We start from the raw sequence: 20612 nt of genomic DNA, 5'->3' as shown, positions 1-20612 counted from the left end.
GGCGGAAATGAGTTTCCTCTGCAGGGCTCTCCCTTAGAGATAGGGTGAGAAGCTCGGTCATCCGGGAGGAGCTCAGAGTAGAGTCGCTGCTCCTCCACATCGAGAGGAGCCAGATGAGGTGGCTGGGGCATCTGATTCGGATGCCTCCCGGACGCCTCCCTGTTGAGGTGTTCCGGGCACGTCCCACCGGGAGACCCCGGGGATGACCCAGGACACGCTGGAGAGACTACATCATTCGGCTGGCCTGGGAACGCCTCGGGAGCCCCCCGGAAGAGATGGTTGAAGTGGCTGGGGAGAGGGAAGTCTGGGCGTCCCTGCTAAAGCTACTGCCCCCGCGACCCGACCTCAGATAAGCGGTAGAAAATGGATGGATGGATAAATATATAGTAAAGTCATAATCTGCTCTAGCAATACTTTATTATCCCAAACAATTGCGACACAACACACGTGAGGCATGCGGAAGTGATGCTCAATTTCTGAGACGTCCATTAGCTATCATGTGGCTAAAGCGCCGGTTTTCTGATGACGACACCAGGAAACTGGCCAATGAGCTGCCGGGATTCTGTTTCACAACGCAGCACCGGGTGTTATTAGGAGTCCCACATATGTTCTTGGCAGGAACACGCCCTGGTCCAATATTACTGGTTCCTGGACACGGGCTGCTGTGCTATGATTGGCTGCTGTATTTTCGGTTGAACACGTCCGACTGCTTCCAGACAGGAAAATATGTGATTTAAGTGTGATTGAATCCATTTGCCACTAACCCTAACCCACCCCGATCCTAACCTTAACCCATCATAAACCGCCTTAGCCCCACCCCAACCCCTAGACCGAACCATAACAAACCTATTTGTTTATGTTTCGTACAAATGTGATCCATGTTTGGGACGGTCATCTTTGCTACATCCACCCTTCCTGCGACGCAGCGGCCAATCATGTTGCACCGGGGCGTGTCTTGACAGGAACACGCGTGGAATTCGTCATAACGCGGCACTGGGAGCTTGTTACGAAAGGTAAAACGCGCCCGCTCGAGGCTTCGATCCCGAAACAGGACTTCCAGCAGACAGGACTTCCAGCAGAGGAGTGTGGAGCCCTTACACCTGTACATTTATCCGGTTTGTTCTTTTGTTAAAGTGCCTACAACAAAACCTATATGGCGACGAGACGTTCAAAGCGCGACGCTGCCGAGAAGGTAATGGACGTGTGGCGTGTATTCTGTCTGCTAGTCGACAGCGTTGACTGGCACTGTAACTGATAGAAAAGGAGAAATGCTCTTGTTTCTATAAGGTAACTTTCAAAAAGACTTGGAGAATGCTGGGAAACGTTTATGTCAACTTGATAAATTTTGTGTTCCAGAAATACAAATTCAGAGAGATTTTATGTAAGTCAGATATTCATTTGTTTTACTTAGAACTTTTTTTTTTATTTTGGCGTAGCTCTCTAAAATATAAGGAAAAACTTAAAGGCAATTAAAAAGTCCCCACTGTCTAGATAACATTAAAAATTGCCTTCTTTTTTTTAAAATCCTTCATTTTTCCCACTCACTCAAAGTTTTTAATCCTCTGTTTCGATATTTATTTAACATTATTACGTTTTTGTATCTGCATGGATGGTACTGATGTTTATGATCACACTGCTACTGTTTTGTAAAACTGTATTCTTAATGCATGTTTATTTTGTATGTACTTTTAAAGAGATGCGGGATTTTAGAGGGTGCCGAACAGTCTTGAGATAGCGTCTCCAAGCTAATTTGTGATTGACAGAATCTGGTCCTGTTCACTTGGCAGAAGATGACGCCGGTCCAGATGGAAGGAGGCCGCAAAACATCTCGAATGGTACCCAAGCGCCTTCGGTACTCTCCTCCTCTTGCTGGACCACAACACGGGAGGAAGGTGAGTCTACTTTACTGTGGCCTGCTACAACTGGGACAACTTTTAATTGGTTAAATAAATGAAATGTAAAATAAGGCACGCCCTCGAGCTGCTGATTTGTGAGACCTTCACCTGTCAATCAAATAACGCTGAAAATGAGTTTTCTGACTCTGCCTGAATCAGAATCAGATCAGAATCAGAATCATCTTTATTTGCCAAGTATGTCCAAAACACACAAGGAATTTGTCTCCGGTAGTTGGAGCCGCTCTAGTACAACAAACAGTCAATTTACAGAACACTTTGGGGACATAAAGACATTGACAAAAAACAATTGTGCAAAAAGATGCAGAGTCCTCTAGCACTTAGAGCAGTTCGAACGACTAATATTGCAATAGTCCGGTGCAATGACCATTGTGCAAAGGGCGCTGAGACTTCAAGGAGTGTATGCGGTTTAAAGTGATGAGTAGTGCGATCATCTGGGACAATGTCGGTTGTGCAAATGTTACAGATACTCCTCAATCAGTGTGCAAATGGAGCAGATGCTACTCTGGCATGAGTGGCCAGTATATGCAAATAGTGCAGCATGGCGAGACAACTGCAGTGAGTGCACAAGTAATAAATAATTGGCCCCACAGAAATGTGACAACGAACTCAAGTCAAAAAATTGCCAGCTTGTTGTAATGGAATTATAGGTTAGGTGTTTAAGAAGTTGATCGCAAGAGGGAAGAAGCTGTTGGAATGTCTACTAGTTCTAGTTTGCGTTGATCGGTAGCGCCTACCTGAGGGAAGGAGCTGGAAGAGCCGGTGACCGGGGTGCAGACGGTCCGAGAGGATTTTGCACGCCCTTGTCTTAGTTCTGGCAGCGTGCAAGTCCTCAATGGTGGGTAGGGGGGTACCGACAATCCTTTCAGCAGTTTTGATTGTCCGTTGCAGTCGGAGTTTGTCCTTTTTTGTAGCAGCACCAAACCAGACTGTGATGGAAGAACACAGGACCGATTCGATGAATATTGAATATTGATAATGTGTCCCGTTTTGGTAAATAAACAGTTAACTTTCCTGTGTGTGTGTGTGTGTGTGTGTGTGTGTGTAATACATAACACAACGCTGACGTTTTAAACAATGTTGCCGCAGTCCAGTGAGTTGTTTAGCTCCTTAGCGTGCCAGGTCGTTAGCTCGCAGGCTACCGTATGTCATAAATACTGTAGCGAACTTTCCCTAAAGTTTCCTAGTTGTGTACATCTACGGAGTAAGTGCGGTTCTGCCAGCGGGTTGCTGTGTAGTGAGTGGCGTGGCGGGTGTTACCACAACAATGAAAATGTATTGACAATTCCAGTAAAAAATCTTGTCCATCCATCCATTTTTCTGTACCGTTTTATCCTCACTAGAGTCACGGGCGTGCTGGAGCCTATCCCAGCTATCTTCGGGCGAGAGGCGGGGTACACCCTGAACTGGTCGCCAGCCAATCGCAGGGCACATACAAATAGACAACCGTTCACACTCACGTTCACACCTACGGGCAATTTAGAGTCTTCAATCAGCCTACCACGCATGTTTTTGGGATGTGGGAGGAAACCGTAGTGCCCGGAGAAAACCCACGCAGGCACGGGGAGAACATGCAAACTCCACACAGGCGGGGCCGGAATTTGAACCCCGGTCCTCAGAACTGTGAGGCAGATGTACTAACCAGATGTGCTCACCAGTTGTCCACCGTGCTGCAAAAAAAATAAAAAAAATAAATCCCGTGTCCATTGTATTTCTCTCTTGCATTTGGGATCTGCAGCAGGATAACGATCCAAAACACACCAACAAGTCAACTTCAGAATGGCTTAAAAAAACAAAATGAAGGTTTTGGAGTGGCCTAGTCAAAGTCCAGACCAGAATCCGATTTAAATGCTATGCCATGACCTTAAAAACTGTGTTCATGCTCGAAAATCGTCCTTTTTTTTTTTTTTTGTGCTGAATTCGAACAATTTTGCAAGGAGGAGTAGGCCAAAGTATCTCCACAGAGATAAAGACTCAGTGCCAGTCTTAGAAAACGCTTAATTTCAGTTCTTGCTGCTGAGGATGGCCCAGGCAGTTTTTAGGTGTAAGGGGCCATTATGTTTTCATTAGTATACATGCATGTTAGGTTAATTGAGAACTCTTAAATTGCCCGTAGGTGTGAATGTGACTACGAATGGTTGTTTATTAATATGTGCCCTGCGATTGGCTGGTGATCAGTCCAGGGTGTACCCTGTGTTTTGCCCAGAGTCCGGTGGGATAGGCTCCAGCACGCCCGTGTCCTAGTGATAAGTGGTACGGAAAATGGATGGATGGAGTTATTTTGCATGGACAGACACAATGAAACTGACCGGAATTCTTGAAACCGGAAGGCCGTAGCATGACTATTGCACCTATTATATAATCTGTATACTGTACAGTCTACTCAAGATAACTGCTTTAAATATTCACAGCTTGTGCATGATACTTAATGCTGGGAAATAGCATTACTAGTGAAATTATGTAATTCTATGACGGAATTCCTGTTACCATGACAACCAATGCTGACATGTTCAAATGTTCTATATTTTTAAAAGTACATTATGGGTCCATATACTATGTCCAAATTTGAAATAGCTTAGTGTCATTGTTTTCCTTTTGGAAAACAAACCAGACCATCCCTTTTAAAAAAATAAAATTAAATTAAAAAAAGTGACCTTGTGAAAAACATTTTTTTGTCAATTTATGCTAATTAGGGCCTTCAAATGAGCATCTTCATAAGTTAAAATAATTAAGCTGTAATGTTTCAAGGGTTTTGTTGACCAGAAATTTCAGTGTTCCCCCAAAAAGTCCATTTTACCCCACACAGAAAGCTCAGTTTCTCCGGAACCCGTCATCCGATTTTCCAATTTTTGGTGCGTTTTCAAATTTTTGGTGCGTTGAAGTGGCCATTCCAACCAGACTTTTCATTTTGACAGATGGTCATTTTTGGAAAATCTTGTCACCTTCCTACTAACAGCATGTGGTGTTGTTCACCTGGCAGAAGTGGACGCCGGTCCAGGGCGAGGAAGGAGTCCGCAAATCATCTCGAATTGCACCCAAGCGCCTTCTGTACTCCGCTTCTCTTCCTTCTGCTCTACAACAAACCAGGAGGAAGGTGAATCTTCATTAACGTGACCTTACAAACTGGGATGAGGGAACCAAAATGGAGAAATAGTTTCTAATACAGCTCTTGTTCTGTACAAGCTCTCATTAGATGGTACAGGGCCATTTTGGTTGTTAGTGGTTAGCATGACTGCTTCACAGTCTAGAGGTCCCAGAGTTGAATCTGTGCTTAGGCCTGCCAAAAGAGGATGCTCCACATTATTGTTAAGGCTGTTCCACCTTTGGGAGTAGATAAAGCCAAAGAAAAGGGAAAACGTGTTGATTGTTTAATGCTCCTTTGTACTGACCTCTTGTGAGATATCATAATTTTTTTTTTTTTTAATGAATCAAAAATCATTTTTATGTCTATTTCTGAGACTGAGTTTATAGAAAGTAGAAAGGCAGCACGTTGTACTAGTGGTTAACATGTCTGCCGCACAGTTCTGGGGTTCTTTGTAGTGATGCACTGAAATTTCGGCAGCTCTCCAATGTTTTGGCCAAAAGTGCATTTCGGGTTCGCACCGACATGGCTTTTGTCACCAAGATAAAACGGACAAAATAACATGTTCTTTATTGTTGCTAACTCATAGCTTTGCCGCGGTACTTTTTTTTTTTTTTTTTTTTTTTTTTTTTTGCTGACATTGGACCGATTTCTGATCTCAAGGATGGGATTGGGACACCCCTAACATTAATATAATAAATATTTGGAGTATAAGATAACCTTTATTAGTCTGACAATGGGGAATATGCATTAATTCAGCAGCAGTAGTGGATACAGGAATTCCAAAAAGAACGTGAGAAGTCATTTGGGTGCAAATGCGTCCACCAGTACAAGGCTGATGCAATAAATATAGTAAAATAAAAAATATTGAAGTATGGGGTACCGAACCCCCGATATGGGCTGTTCGGTCAGAGTTTGGTCCGCATATCCGGCAGTAAGTCAGACCTGTTTCCGATGAGGGTTGGACGCCGCCAAGGCTGCCCTTTGTCACTGATTCTGTTCATAATTCTTGTGGACAGAATTTCTAGCCAAGGCGTAGAGGGAGTTGAGTTTTGTGGCCTCAGAATTGGATCTCTGCTTTTTGCTGTTGATGTGGTTCTGTTGGCTTCATCAAGCCGTGATCTCCAACTCTTACTGGAGAGGTTCGCAGCTGAGTGTGAAGCGGCTGGGATGAGAATCAGCACCTCCAAATCTGAGACCATGGTCCTCAGTCGGAAAAGGGTGGCTTGCCCTCTCCAGGATGGGGATGAGATCCTGCCCCAAGTGGAGTAATTCAAGTATCTTGGGGTCTTGTTCACGAGTGAGGGAAGAAATGGAACGGGAGATCGACCGGCGGATCGGTACAGCGTCTGCAGTGATGCGGACTTTGTATTGGTCCGTTGTGGTAAAGAAGGAGCGAAGCCGAAAGGCGAAGCTCTCAATTTTCCGGTCGATCTACGTTCCTACCCTCACCTATGGTCATCAGAATCAGAATCAGAATCATCTTTATTTGCCAAGTATGTCCAAAACACACAAGGAATTTGTCTCCGGTAGTTGGAGCCGCTCTAGTACAACAAACAGTCAATTTACAGAACACTTTGGGGACATAAAGACATTGACAAAAAACAATTGTGCAAAAAGATGCAGAGTCCTCTAGCACTTAGAGCAGTTCGAACGACTAATATTGCAATAGTCCGGTGCAATGACCATTGTGCAAAGGGCGCTGAGACTTCAAGGAGTGTATGCGGTTTAAAGTGACGAGTAGTGCGATCATCTGGGACAATGTCGGTTGTGCAAATGTTACAGATACTCCTCAATCAGTGTGCAAATGGAGCAGATGCTACTCTGGCATGAGTGGCCAGTATATGCAAATAGTGCAGCATGGCGAGACAACTACAGTGAGTGCACAAGTAATACATAATTGGCCCCACAGAAATGTGACAACGAACTCAAGTCAAAAAATTGCCAGCTTGTTGTAATGGAATTATAGGTTAGGTGTTTAAGAAGTTGATCGCAAGAGGGAAGAAGCTGTTGGAATGTCTACTAGTTCTAGTTTGCGTTGATCGGTAGCGCCTACCTGAGGGAAGGAGCTGGAAGAGCCGGTGACCGGGGTGCAGACGGTCCGAGAGGATTTTGCACGCCCTTGTCTTAGTTCTGGCAGCGTGCAAGTCCTCAATGGTGGGTAGGGGGGTACCGACAATCCTTTCAGCAGTCATGAGCTGTGGGTCGTTACCGAAAGAACAAGATCCCGGATACAAGCGGCCAAAATGAGTTTTCTCAGCAGGGTGTCCGGGCTCTCCCTTAGAGATAGGGTGAGAAGCTCGGTCATCCGAGAGGAGCTCAGAGTAGAGCCGCTGCTCCTCCACATCGAGAGGAGCCAGATGAGATTGCTGGGGCATCTGATTCGGATGCCTGCCGGGCGCCTCACTGGTGAGGTGTTTCGGGCACGTCCCACTGAGAGGAGACCCCGGGGACGAGCCAGGACACGCTGGAGAGACTATGTCTTTCGGCTGGCCTGGGAACGCCTCGGGATCCCCCCGGAAGAGCTGATGAAGTGGCTGGGGAGAGGGAAGTCTGGGCATCCCTGCTAAAGCTACTGCCCCCGTGACCCGACCTCGGCTAAGCGGTAGAAAATGGATGGATGGATGGATGGGTTTAGACAAAAAAAAAAAATCCATTATCTTGTTCAAAGTGACCTTCTGTCATATTTGCCCAACAGCGCAAGAAGCACAACATAGAAAACATACAACACGAAGAAAAGGACTCTTCACATGTTGACAACACTGACACAGAGGTTACAAATGTAAGTATTAATCAAACGGGCTCGAGCTGAATCACGCTTGGGCACAGTGTTTGTCATATTTGTCACAATACAGGTTCAAAGACTCTCTGCGTATGAACTGGAGCGGCTGGAGAACATCAGGCAGAACCAAGCCTTCCTCTCCTCTATCAATCTGTTTCAGGTAAACCAACGCAAGTAAGCCAACTGGATGTTTCCAGAAACAAATCACTTCATTAGAAAACATGCAAACAAAACGCTCGCCAGCATGCTTTCGCAGCCGTGCAACAAGAACAAATGTCAACAGATGAAACTTGATGATAATAATAATAATAATAATATATCTATGTGAGTGAATAATATATATATATTATATTATATATAATATATTATTATTATTATTATTGTGAACAAGTGGCTATCACGTGCTTGGCGTCTAAGTACTGCAGCAACTGATTAACTGACATAATATTTGGAATCTACTAACCAATCACGGTTACATATGTTGATGATGTCATTGCATTTTCCTCTTGTCAAAAAAAATAAATAAAAATAAATTGGTTTCAAGCCTGCAGCTCTGTGGCTGCAGCTGGCTAGCTTCTGTGGGTAACACGCTGCTCCTCTAAAAGTCACTAATCATCGCCTCCATGGCGGCAAATAAGTATGGAGAGGAAGTATAATGCAGAGCCACAGACAGGACAGTCCGAAAACCGAAAAAGAATTAAGAAGGTATCGGTTATGTTGGATTTATCTTACCCAGCATTATAAAAAAATAGACACAAAAGGAATGAAGACGCTGGTTTCTTTTTCTCATGAGGAGGGCGTATGGGAGATTGTTCAGATTACAGCCTCTCAACACGCTCTAAACAATCTCTCCCGTCGCTCCTGCATTTATTTGAAAATAGGGAGGTTTCTAAGTTTACAAGACATAACGTACTAAGCTACAAGACACAACACACTAAGGGTAGGGTTTCAAGGTGAAAACATGGGACCAACACCTGCCACGTCCTTCTCTCTGATGATTCCTGCTGAGTCATCTTCTTGAAGGCGAGACATCTTCCTTTATCAAAATCGTCCATAATACTAATGCAAGCTAAGCAAATAAATTATAACTTCTACAATATATTTAACAGGTTATGTCAGCCAAGAGGAGGGAGCCTCTAAGATTAAAAAGTATATTCATATATAGTGCACAATAGAGTACTCATGGTTTTTAAAATATTTTTGTTTGTGGCGTGTTTTTTTAAATTTATTTTTAAATTTTTTTTTTTTTTGGGGCTAAGATGCAAATGTTCCTGACAAAATATCCCGAATGTTCCTGAGAGGTGATGATGGGTGTTGGAATCTCTGGTTAGTTGTAACGTTGTCCAAACTTAAGCATGGAACAACCAGAGCGACATTATTGGTTTGAACCATTTAAAGTAGAAAATGCTAATTTGATTCAGGTTTCCATTGTGTTCCCATTGTAATGCGGAAGGCAATTTTAGTCGACCGTTCAACATTACATATTATTAAAACTCCTGGGAACTGTTTTAAGTTGTGACAAAAATGGCATTGGCCTTAAATTGCAGAGAGAAGCAGACATACATTTTAAGGCCTTTATTTGAGAGGCTTTCATTTAAGTGTGGAGCTTGATATCCTGCTATCTGTGACATGCCTTTGTCATGATACCACAAGGAATTATTCTATTTCTTGTTTTGCTGAAATTAGCCTATTTTGAGGGCGTACCCCTGTCTCATGGAAATGAGTAACTGGACAAACTGGGGTGGTGTTAGGCGATTGAACAAAACAAGCAATCAGCTTCTCCTTGCTGAAGTGGCGCGCGTTGTGTCCTTAAAGAGTGAAAACATCTTCACTTGTGGAGGCAGTACCTGTGCATGTGACACATGGACGGATCACCAAACACGAATATCTACCGCCGCCGTGGAGTAACTGTTTGGAGGTGGTTATTTTGTAAAGGTTGGGGAGGCAGGCACTCAGAGACCCAACTGTTCGTCTTGAAGCAATTAAAAAGTACATTTTCATACATTTCTCCTTGAAGTAAATAAACACCCCTGCCTGCAATTTAAAGAAATGTGGCATTTTCACCATGTATAAGGTTATATTTGACCCATCTTGAATGTACAAAAATATCAAATAAATTGAATGACACCAAAATCATTACAGTACAGTATTTGATGTATGTTGGTGCCCGTGACACTGCAGTGATCTAAATTAAAATTGCGTGAATTAGTGGTCATCAGAATTTGCAGTTTATTGAGAAGTTAAGGTTAAAAATATGTGGATGAATTTGCGTTGCCAGACTATTCAATCAGACCTGGTTTTTTTTCTGGGGTTTTGTCCTTCATGACACATGTACAGCAACTAGCATCCATTGTTGTGAACATCCCCTGGTATTAATCTTGCTCTTGTTCCCTGAAGGCATCAGAGGACTTAAAGAAGTCGTCAGCAAAGCAGCCGCCATCGCAGCGAGGTCTGACAAGGTGCGATTGCTGACTCAGCTGTTTTCAGCGGGTTATATCGTCTTTTAATCATGAAAAGCACATTGAGTTACCATGTGTATGAAATGTATTATCCAAATGAATTTGCCTTAACTTTACAATTTGCTTCTTGATTCGGTTTTAAACCAGCAAAGCAAGTGTAAATTTGAGCAAGTGTAATCTCATTGCTCTTCTCTGGTGGCAGGTCAATAGCAGTGGTAAAAGAAGTCCTCCCATCTCGAAAGTCCCTGCGTCTCCAAAACAAAGAAGCAGAGGTCTTCACACTTCCCCCTGAACCAAATAAAACAGATGTCCGAAAACAGGTAGCACCGCAAAAATGCTTTCTCTGCAGTGTTTTTTTTTTTTCTCCCCCTCTGACATCATTTGTTTTGTATGCTTTTCCAGCCCAAGAAGCCTGCAGGGCCTCTACCTTTGGAACCAGTCAACATGGCCGAAGGAAGCAAGCTACCGCCTCAATTTCTCCAACTCTGCATGGAGGTAAAGACTCACAATTTTCAAAGGGGTGGAAAATTTCCAGTATAAAGTCCTGGAAAATTTCAATGGAAAGTTAATATGGGGAATTTTTTAAACATTCCAAATTGGAAAATTTCCTTGGAATTAAATACATAAATACAAACATTTTGTTTTGTCAAAGGCAGACAGCCATTAAAAATTGTGAGCTTTCCTTGTCCACATGCAAGGGCTTTTTAGCACCTAGTACGATTTTTCTATTTTTCCATCCATCCATTTTCTACCGCTTATCTGAGGTCGTGTCGCGGGGGCAGCAGCTTTAGCAGGGACGCCCAGACTTCCCTCTCCCCAGCCACTTCATCCAGCTCTTCCGGGGGGATCCCGAGGCGTTCCCAGGCCAGCCGAAAGACACAGTCTCTCCAGCGTGTCCTGGGTCGTCCCCGGGGTCTCCTCCCGGTGGGACATGCCCGAAACACCTCACCAGGGAGGCGTCCAGGAGGCATCCGAATAAGATGCCCCAGCCACCTCATCTGGCTCCTCTCGATGTGGAGGATCAGTGACTCTACTCTGAGATCCTCCCGGATGACCGAGTTTCTCACCCTATCTCTAAGGGAGAGCCCGGACACCCTGCGGAGGAAACTCATTTCGGCCGGTTGTATCCGGGACCTCGTTCTTTCGGTTACGACCCACAGTTCGTGACCATAGGTGAGGGTGGGAACGTAGATCGACTGGTAAATTGAGAGCTTCGCCTTTCGGCTTAGCTCCTTCTTTACCACAACGGACCGATACAAAGTCTGCATCACTCCAGGCGCTGCACCGATCCGCCTGTCGATCTCCCGTTCCATTCTTCCCTCACTCGTGAACAAGACCCCAAGATACTTGAACTCTTCCACTTGGGACAGGATCTCATCCCCGACCTGGAGAGTGCACGCCACCCTTTTCCGACTGAGGACCACGGTCTCAGATTTTGAGGTGCTGATTCTCATCCCAGCCGCTTCACACTCGGCTGGGAACTGCACCAGTGAGAGGTTGATGAAACCAACAGAACCACATCAACAGCAAAAAGCAGAGATGCAATTCTGAGGCCACCAAATCGGACCCCCAGCGCCTTGAAATTCTGTCCATAAAAGTTAAGAACAGAATCGGTGACAAAGGGCAGCCTTAGCGGAGTCCAACCCTCACCGGGAACGAGTCCGACTTACCGCCGGATATGCGGACCAAACTCTGACTCCGTTCGTACAGGGACCGAACAGCCCGCATCAGGGAGTTTGCTACCTCATACTCCCAAAGCACCCCCCACAGGATTCCCCGAGGGACATGGTCGAACGCCTTCTCCATAAGCTTGCTTATACCTCTCCATCCAATTTTGGTTCTCAACACAAAGCAAAAAAACAAAACAAAAAAAAATCCACCAAGCAATGGCTCGTAGCTCGTAAGATGGGGCATTCATAAGTCAGGGTAACACTGAACTAGGGGTGCCACCATAAGTCGACTAATCACGACGACATCAACAATCACAATCGTCAACATTTAATTTATTCGTCGGTCTATTTTTTTGCAGCTTTGTTTTGCTCTCCAAAGCGCTTGAATCCGCCCACTGCTCGATGCGCTGGTCTGTTGTCTGCTCGTGGTATCACACACACGTGCAATAGTGGTTATTTGGGGTCGTTATTATGATGCACATGCGCAGGAGTTTACTTCTGGGTCAGCTGTGCCGTGCCGTACCCGGGGGAACTCATTAGCAATGGCGCTCGAAACTTTGAGCATATTGAAGAGGAATGCGTTGCAAAACTTACGAGACAGAACGCGCCTTTCATGGCAGCACGACAGTGATACACGAGCATCGGAAAAGGAAGGACGTTGTGGCTGATTCAATTTCTGATTATGAGGTATCATCCTTTTGGTAAGCTGTTAGCTGATGTTTGGCTAGTTAGCTGCTAATTTTACTGTCAACGGCTGGGAGCTAATTGCTCAATGTTATAAATGTTAAAATTACTTTGAGGTTAACGGTGATGATTTCTTTAGCCTAAGCACACAGTTTATGTGTTTGATGTAACTACATATATGAATAAAAGATTGATGTGCTGTTGCAGGCCGGCTGAGGGATGTGACTTTGTAGCGGCCACATTGGCAGGGGCAACGTTCCTATCAAAGGGAATGCATGTACATTGAAAATAAATCAGAACTTGCTCATTTCTAAACTGACTTTCACGAGATTTACTTTGTCAACTTCAAAGCATGTCCTATTAATTTACTGCCCATTAATTCCACCCCTACTAACACCATGACATGTCTTCATCCCTCCACCTCACCTATACTATATTGTTTTGGTAATTTATTGGCAATAAAATGTCTAATGCTTTGTTTCCAAATGAATTTGAAATAATGAAAAGTCAGTGAAATACAGTTATCTTTTCAGGTGTCTTCAAAAGAAAGAAGAGTGGAACTGGATTTGGAAGAGTACACATTTATTTATTTTTTTACTCTTGTGATACCACATTGATAAAGCAAATACTGAGAAGTGAACTCTTTGTCGAAGGTACTGCTCTTCGCTGAAGAAGATGACTATAAGTGAAGACCGGGTGGTCAAAATTGTGAAAGAGCGCATTTTCTCCGCAGCCTTCCACCCTACTTCCACTAGCTTCCTAATGGCTGCTGGAGACAAGTGTGGGAATGTCGGCCTCTGGAGTGTGGTGTGTTTTCTTTTTAGTTATTCAGTTGTTCATATCAGCCGCGGTGTGTTTTTGACTGAAGTCTGCTCTTCCCCCACTGTGGTTCCTCCCTCAGGTTGGCAACTGGGGTGACCATGGCGTTCTCCTGTTTGAGCCCCACACTCGCCCGGTGTGCTGCTTAGCCTTCTCCAGGTCGCACCCCGCTCAGCTGCTGAGTCTCAGCTACGATGGATCCCTGCGCTGCATGGATGTGGAGAAGGGCGCCTTTGATGATGTGAGACATCGTGTTTTTGTCCCTTTTTAATTTGAACTACAACACAGTTTAGGCAAAGACGCTCCACTTGAGTTGTTCCTGGTTTGCACATTCGCGCAGTTGTTTTTTTACCGTTTTGGTTCTGGGTTTCAACTGTGGCTTGGGCCTACCAGGGTGCAGTATGCATGTTCTCCTGGTGCTTTTTTGTGAGTATTCCACAGGAACACTGGCTTCCTCCCGCATTCCCAAAACAATTTTCTGAGCCCTCACAACTCGACTTCAGATTTTGAGGAACAAAATTGGTGAAAAAAATCCAGAAACAGAGCAATTATGTGGTGCGTCTCAGAAGCTATTGCTGTTAATTCAGGCTAATCTGTACATCCAACAAATACTCAAAGCAGCTTTGCTTACATGTTGCAAATGAATGGCAATTGTGTGAAGCTCACACTTGCTAATTTAACCATGCTAACACAAATTTTTGGGATTTGACGTGATAGTGCTTCCTGATGGACTCCGAATTGAAAGTACTAGTTAGCTGCTCGTTAGCTATAGCTGGCTAGCTCTCATCAATCATCTGTCACGATGTGTTGAATAAATCTTGCACAACTTTTTCTGCTGCAGTCGCAGTCTGCCATGAAAATCCGTACAGCTCCTCGGGCACGGCCGTCGGACGCCTACTTCCACTGAGATATATCGTCTCAGGGGAGACGGCGCTATGTCTCATCGGATCGGCTAAAGTAGCTAACTGTACAACTGCGCATATGCATAATTGTAGTCAGTCAAAATGGCGGTGGCCGGCCATAAACAAAGGAAGCGGCGTGCATTGCAGCTCTTTTCAGAATAAAGTAGTACAGTATGTTTATATTTGATTCATTTTGATTTGAATGCGAAAATTCAGATTCGTGATTTGTTTTTTTAAGCAAACTCCTGAGTCATTCTGAATCGCCACTGATTTGTTTGTAGCGATAGAACTCAGAATGAATCTGAGACCAGCTCATATTTGAATACAAAGAGAGGGTCCACTGTATGGAAGAGTCCATTGCGAGTAGGTGTCAATGTTGTCTGTCTCTAATGTGTAACTCCAGGGTTTACTTGCCCTCTCACCAAAGTCAGCTGAGATAAGTTCCTGCTCACCCTGTGACCATGAAAAGAATGAATCTTCATAGAAAATGGCTGTATGTATGAGAGAGTTGTTGTTGTAGGTTTACAACATTGAAGACGGCCTGAAAACCTTTGACTTCCTGTCACATGACTGTTCGACACTAGTGGTGGGGGACTGGTATGGAAACCTCGCAATTGTAGACCGACGTACTCCAGGGTATTGTATCGTTGTGATCTGTAATCTACCCACTGTGCTGCTACTACTAGTCGTTTATAAATAAACATTTTTGTGGCTGAGCAGAACCTCACACGAGTCCCACCACTCGCTGGACCCCAATGTTCTGCGATGTGTCAGCGTTCACCCTCTACAACAACAATACTTTGCCGTGGCTAAGAGCAGGTGCGGATGGTCGATGTCATGCGTTTGTGTACGCTTCAGCATTGGGTTTGCTTTTTCTCATCAAGTCATCGGTCCGCAGGCAGGTGAGCATTTACGACCTGCGGTGTCTGAAGAAGTCCAGCAGCCAACCCGTTTCGCAGCTGCCGGGTCACTCTTTAACTGTATCCAGCTGTTACTTCTCTCCATGTACAGGCAACAGAGTGGTCACTACATGTATGGACAACTATATAAGGTGCACACGCGTCAGCACATTCATGCATCCTGCTGCTCTTATGGTGAATGACTCTTCTCATGGCAATTTCTTTTTTTGCTTCTGTGGACAGGATATTTGACACGTCCACCATGGGGACTGAAGCCCCGCTGCTGACATCCATTAGGTAGGTACATCGCAACCATTACAACTGTTTTCTACCGTTAAAAGAGACCAATTTCACGATTTAAAGCAGTTCTGCGGTGCCTTTAAAACATGTAATGCGTTTGTCCAAATACCCCCAAAATCAAGAATTCCAACATACTTTACACACACTGTTTCTTGTCTTGCTGAAATGAACCTGTGTATGTGGCGTATGGACACATAACCAACCAAACAAACAAACAAAACTCAGTCTTTTTAAAAAACCAACTGGATAGATGAATGATTGCAGCTAAAGTGGAGTTGTCTCACCTTGACTGGAGAGCTAGTGTGTAAGAAGACACTGTTTTCAGTAGAAAACTGTAAAATAGAAAATATGCCACAACAAAAAATAATAAAACAATAATGGAAGGGGGGCTTTCCTGTATTTACTACATAATGGGATGGTCTCGGTTTCTGGCCATCCTGACATACCGTTTCCAGGTTACACATGCCACACAATGAACTTGTTTGTGCAGCAGAGTTGGAAGAGTACGGAACGCTTGCTCATTTTCTGCTGTACTTGCTGTTAATCATTTGATTGTTTGTATTTATGGACGAGTTATTTCCATATGAATACTAAAATCATGACTTTAGTACTGCGTTAGCAAAGGTTAGTGATGGAAAACTGCACGTTCCAACTTAAGTTCAAATTCGGGTTACATTGCCGCACATAAAACTGTGTCTCAAACCGAGGAGCTCCTCCTGTTCTACAATTTTCCTCCAAGGCTGAGGGCAAGTCAACAGGACTGGAGTTTACTTGTAACACTGCAGTGTCCAGAGCTAAGGCACAGGGTAAGCTAGCGTTAGCATATTTGTTTATATTTTTCCTTTCTCGCCGTGTATCCTCACAAGTACTAGTAATAGTGCCAATAAAAAAGCTTGCGAGTTGAGCTGTGTCAAGTGGAGTAGATGCAGTGCAGTGGAAAGCTGGCATAGCCATGCTCCCATTCATTTGAGTGTTGGAATGCATGGGGGAAAAAAATCCAAAATATGTCTTAAGGGATGCATTATGGTTTTCTACTACTATGCATTTGTAGTTTCGGTACCCTTTGTCAAACTTGTCGGCGGTGGAAAATTTGTGATTTCTCCTTTCTGAAGATTTATTTTTTTTCCCCCCCGTCCATTCGCAGCCATTTCATGAAGACCGGCCGCTGGCTGTCCAAAATTTCGGCCGTGTGGGACCCCAAAAAGGAGGACTGCCTTTTGGTAGGCGGCATGTCGAGGCCACGCAATGTGCACGTGTTCCATGAGAGCGGCCGCTGGCTACACATGTTCAAAGACGAAGAACGCCTCACCACGGTGCTGTCCGTCACGGCCTTCCACCCCGCCCGAAACGCCATCCTGGGCGGCAACGCGTCCGGACGCCTGCACGTCTTCTCAGACTGACACTCTCGCCGCTGCGTGCTCCCTTCGGGGTTTCAGCAAGAACAATGGTTGGAAATAGTTCAAAGATAAATAATTAGTTGTCAAAAACGTTACGTTAAGATAGACCTAGTACTGTATTTGTTTTTTTTAATTACTTTTATCATTGTAAAGAAATATTTGTTTGTGATGTGTTGCATTTGCATGTTTCAAAGTTTTTCCTTTTGAAACTGGTCAAATAAATTTCGGAATAAAATGTTGTCAGTGGCATTCATTTCCATTGACAGCCTCAAGATGGCAGCGTCGTCATCTGCGCAATCATGAGAGCGGCTTCAAACATTTCAAAGATAATGCTCACTTTTGATTGACAGATAAGCAATTTTTCACATTAATACATGATAAAGCATCGTTGTCTTTTCTGAAAATAATATATCTCTTTGGTAACCTATATCTGTTAAATATTGAATATTTTTCATCTATTGATCCATCAATTGATAAATATATATATATAAGGTGAAATTTACTCCTATGGTTGCATGATTAAGCATCGTCTTATCTGGAAAAAAAAAAATATATATATATATATCTGGCCAGTGATTGGCTAAAATTATTTATTTTGTCACCTGTATCGCTTCCTCATTGTTCAGCGTTTTCATCCATCGATGACTTTCCAGACGTAATTACCTGATCAGGCCAGACATGATTACACGATTGGGCATTGTTGTCTTTTTTTTCCGGCTGAAGAAAGTTGAGCAAAACATGAGCCAAACAGAGGAATGCATCAGTCCTCTGTTTGGCTCATCTTTTTACACTTTTATCTACTTCTTAATTGCTGCATATTTTAATCCATCTATCTAGCTCTACATCTTCAGGAATAATTTTGCACATCACAATACATGATAAACTGTCTGCTCCAAAAACAATTTTCTTAAGGCCTCTGATTGACTAAAATGCCACTTTTGTAATCTGCAGCTCTTCCTCACTGGTTGTTATTCATTGTAGTGTTCTCGTGTGATTTAAAATGGAGTCTACAGTAGTTACTGCATGTCAAGAATATATATTTATTCATAAACAGAGCACACCAGTCTTCAGTTGAGTGAATCGGTCTGGTCGGGAGGCAATAAATGCAGAAGAAGTGCTTCCAGACACTGTACGATGTGCAGCGCCATGCCGGATAGGAGAAAGCACACGCTAAAAGATCAACCAACCCTAACCCATCAATCATACTGTCTGGTCTCCGCGGTGATGTCAACACCAATGAAACAACTGCATTCAAGGAAGAAGTCCTGGAGTTGATTTGCCACTCGTTCTGACAGCAGCGGATCCATTGTCTTGTGTCCAGTTCCAAGTTTGCAGCCAAAGCAAGTCAATGATGCGGCAACAAGCAAATATGAGTTCCATTTTTTCAGGAAATAACACTGCAATAACACATCCTCAGACCTTTTGAGAATAATCCAGCAAGCACAAAAACCATAATCTGAAGATTAGGCTTCATATTTATGACATAACCCGCTTTCTTTATTGCTCTTTTTCATAGAAATACAACTATTGCGAGGCAAAAGCATAACCATTGATCTTTTTGTTTCCCTTGGTGTTGCACCCAGTGACGGAATGCATCATGGGATGAAAACATACATAGTTGCTCACCACAAAGAGGCAAAAACAGAGGCCGTCGTTTCCTCATTTGTTTCCTTTAGTAGCAAACACAACGCATTATGGGAGGGCTAGCGATTAGGGAGTTCATACGATGCTTGCTCGACTTTGACTGCAAATGAGCACATCACCCTGACCCACGACAGCTTGAACATGCACTGTATGGACAAAAGTAATGGGACACCTGGCCAGTTCAAAGGAAGTGCCAAATATGGAGTCGCTTCCGATAGTGTGGGAAGTTTTTCTAACGTACGTTGGCGTGTGTCCGTCTGAATTTCATTCGTGGGCCCCAGTGGGGCAAATTCCTCCACAGATTTACCATTTACATCAAAACTCAAGCACGCCTTTATGAACCTTGCTTTGTGGGAACGGAAAAGTTGGAAGCATACATAGTATTGACGTGAAGGTGCATAAGAGGTGTGTTATTACATTTGCCACATGGTGCATCTTGGGCCGTTCCTATTGCTGCATAAATGACACAATCTACACAATCAATGATGTCACTGTCGCTTAATTTGAGGAACAAAAGATAGTCGTCACAAAATACCGTATTTTCATTTGTCCAGTAAAAGACACAGCAGGCTATAAGGCTAAAGCAACACAAATTGAATTTCTTTGGTTGGTGCGGTGACGAAAGTAGCAGTACAGTAAACAGGATTTATGTGAGGCTCTATTGCAAGTCCATTCAAAGTCACTGCAGCAAAAATTTGAAAAAATAAACCTTCACGTAACACAAACAAAAAGCTGCTCTTCTACTCACCTGTGCACATTGCAATGTCAGATTAGTCTGCATTGTGTACAGTATTGCACATTGAGATAAGTCAAAGACAAGATAAGGTAAGATAAGACAAGTCACTTGACTAGCACAACTAGCTTTAGCTCACATTGACCGATTACACAAGGTGATTGTATACTATATTCGTGAGCATTATTTGGCTGCTAGTTAAAATAAAAAAATAAAAAATAAAAACCACTTTCGTTCATCGACAATCTTCATCAAAAGCCTTTGGATGGTAACAGTGGATGGCAAGAAGTGCACCAAAAAATACTAATATTCCATATCAGACAAATTGACAGGCTTGAACAGTAGTGCTACATTTATTGACTGTATATGACGGTCCTCATCCTGTCATTATGGAGGGTTTTTAGTGCCAAAATTAAATAAAATAAAATGTAATTAATGATTCAAATGGAACTTAGTTACAATCGTAAAATGTGAATTTCTTTCTAATTAATTTACTTCATGAATTAAAATTTGACATTTTATGTATTCGTTATATATACTGTATATAAAATAAAACAATGGGTAAACAGTAATTTCACATGGTAGGTAAGGAATTCCTTCTGAAATGTGCATTATTCACACTGATTAATTCAGGTATATTTATTTTACCTTTGAATTGATTCTTTTGTGGCACATAAAACCTTCCATACAGCTACACCAAAAATTGTATAAACTAAATCGTATTACACTTACTATTACCAAAATACCCTTCATCTAACACTTTCTCTCACCCTCATCATCTTCCTAATTGCTTGCTTGGAATAAGAACACAGCATTACTTATATTGGCTTCCGTGTCAACTTGTAATAAATAGCTCTGTAACCTACAACAATATCTCGACTCATTGGCCACAACATTAGGTACAGCTGCATAATCTGAGGAGATCCAGTACAAACTGTAAAAAAAAAAAAAAAAAAAAAAAAAAATGATAATAATGCTCGGTTTTGTTTGACACTGTCAGAGAGGCATTCATTTATCAATATGTTTATTATTGTAATATATTGTGTTCAACTGCACTGCATCACATTGAGAGCTATTATTTTTATTTTGGAGTTACTAAAATGATCAAAATATTAGGAATAGCTCTCAGTATGATGCAGGTAAATTCTTTTTATTAATTTTTTAAAAAATATTTCCAGTGTGGCCCTAATCCTCCTTTGTAATGTTTTGATACAGGTCGTGTTTTGATTTTATTTTTAGAAAATGGCGTTGGGGGGGGGGGGGTGAACAAACAAATAAAAAAAAAAGCAAAAAACATTTAGGGCAAGCAAAATGCCCCACACTTGGGA

General features: G+C 43.0%; 1 protein-coding gene across 5 annotated transcripts; it reads left to right on the top strand.

Annotated features, from left to right (window-relative positions):
* Positions 1 to 999: 999 nt before the first annotated feature.
* Positions 1000 to 17129, top strand: wdr76 (WD repeat domain 76). Of its 5 annotated transcripts, none has more exons than XM_061668144.1 (16): positions 1000 to 1192; positions 1788 to 1892; positions 4870 to 5007; positions 7694 to 7777; positions 7851 to 7937; positions 10175 to 10236; positions 10439 to 10556; positions 10639 to 10731; positions 13124 to 13164; positions 13244 to 13397; positions 13492 to 13650; positions 14832 to 14947; positions 15032 to 15130; positions 15210 to 15362; positions 15454 to 15507; positions 16655 to 17129. In XM_061668144.1, exons 1-16 carry the CDS (start codon positions 1154 to 1156, stop codon positions 16908 to 16910), a joined length of 1758 nt encoding a protein of 585 aa, XP_061524128.1. In that variant the 5' UTR covers positions 1000 to 1153; the 3' UTR covers positions 16911 to 17129. The 5 variants fall into 5 exon arrangements, with proteins under 5 accessions (XP_061524128.1, XP_061524116.1, XP_061524107.1 ...); XM_061668132.1 differs by having other exon boundaries at positions 1764 to 1892; positions 4894 to 5007; XM_061668123.1 differs by having other exon boundaries at positions 1764 to 1892.
* The last annotated feature ends 3483 nt before the right edge of the window (positions 17130 to 20612 follow it).

Source organism: Phycodurus eques, chromosome 2 (genome assembly GCF_024500275.1).
Source record: "Phycodurus eques isolate BA_2022a chromosome 2, UOR_Pequ_1.1, whole genome shotgun sequence".
Lineage (NCBI taxonomy): Eukaryota > Metazoa > Chordata > Actinopteri > Syngnathiformes > Syngnathidae > Phycodurus > Phycodurus eques.
Note: the sequence above shows the minus strand (reverse complement) of the source record. Positions and strands in the feature narration are given on the sequence as shown.

What these genes read in the sequence shown, in the direction of transcription:
- wdr76 (XM_061668123.1), top strand. Translation starts at nt 1,154, where the DNA reads ATGGCGACGAGACGTTCAAAGCGCGACGCTGCCGAGAAG. An exon ending in CTGACACAGAGGTTACAAAT is followed by an intron (nt 7,778 to 7,850) that starts GTAAGTATTAAT and finishes GTCACAATACAG; the next exon opens with GTTCAAAGACTCTCTGCGTA. An exon ending in TTTGCCGTGGCTAAGAGCAG is followed by an intron (nt 15,131 to 15,209) that starts GTGCGGATGGTC and finishes ATCGGTCCGCAG; the next exon opens with GCAGGTGAGCATTTACGACC.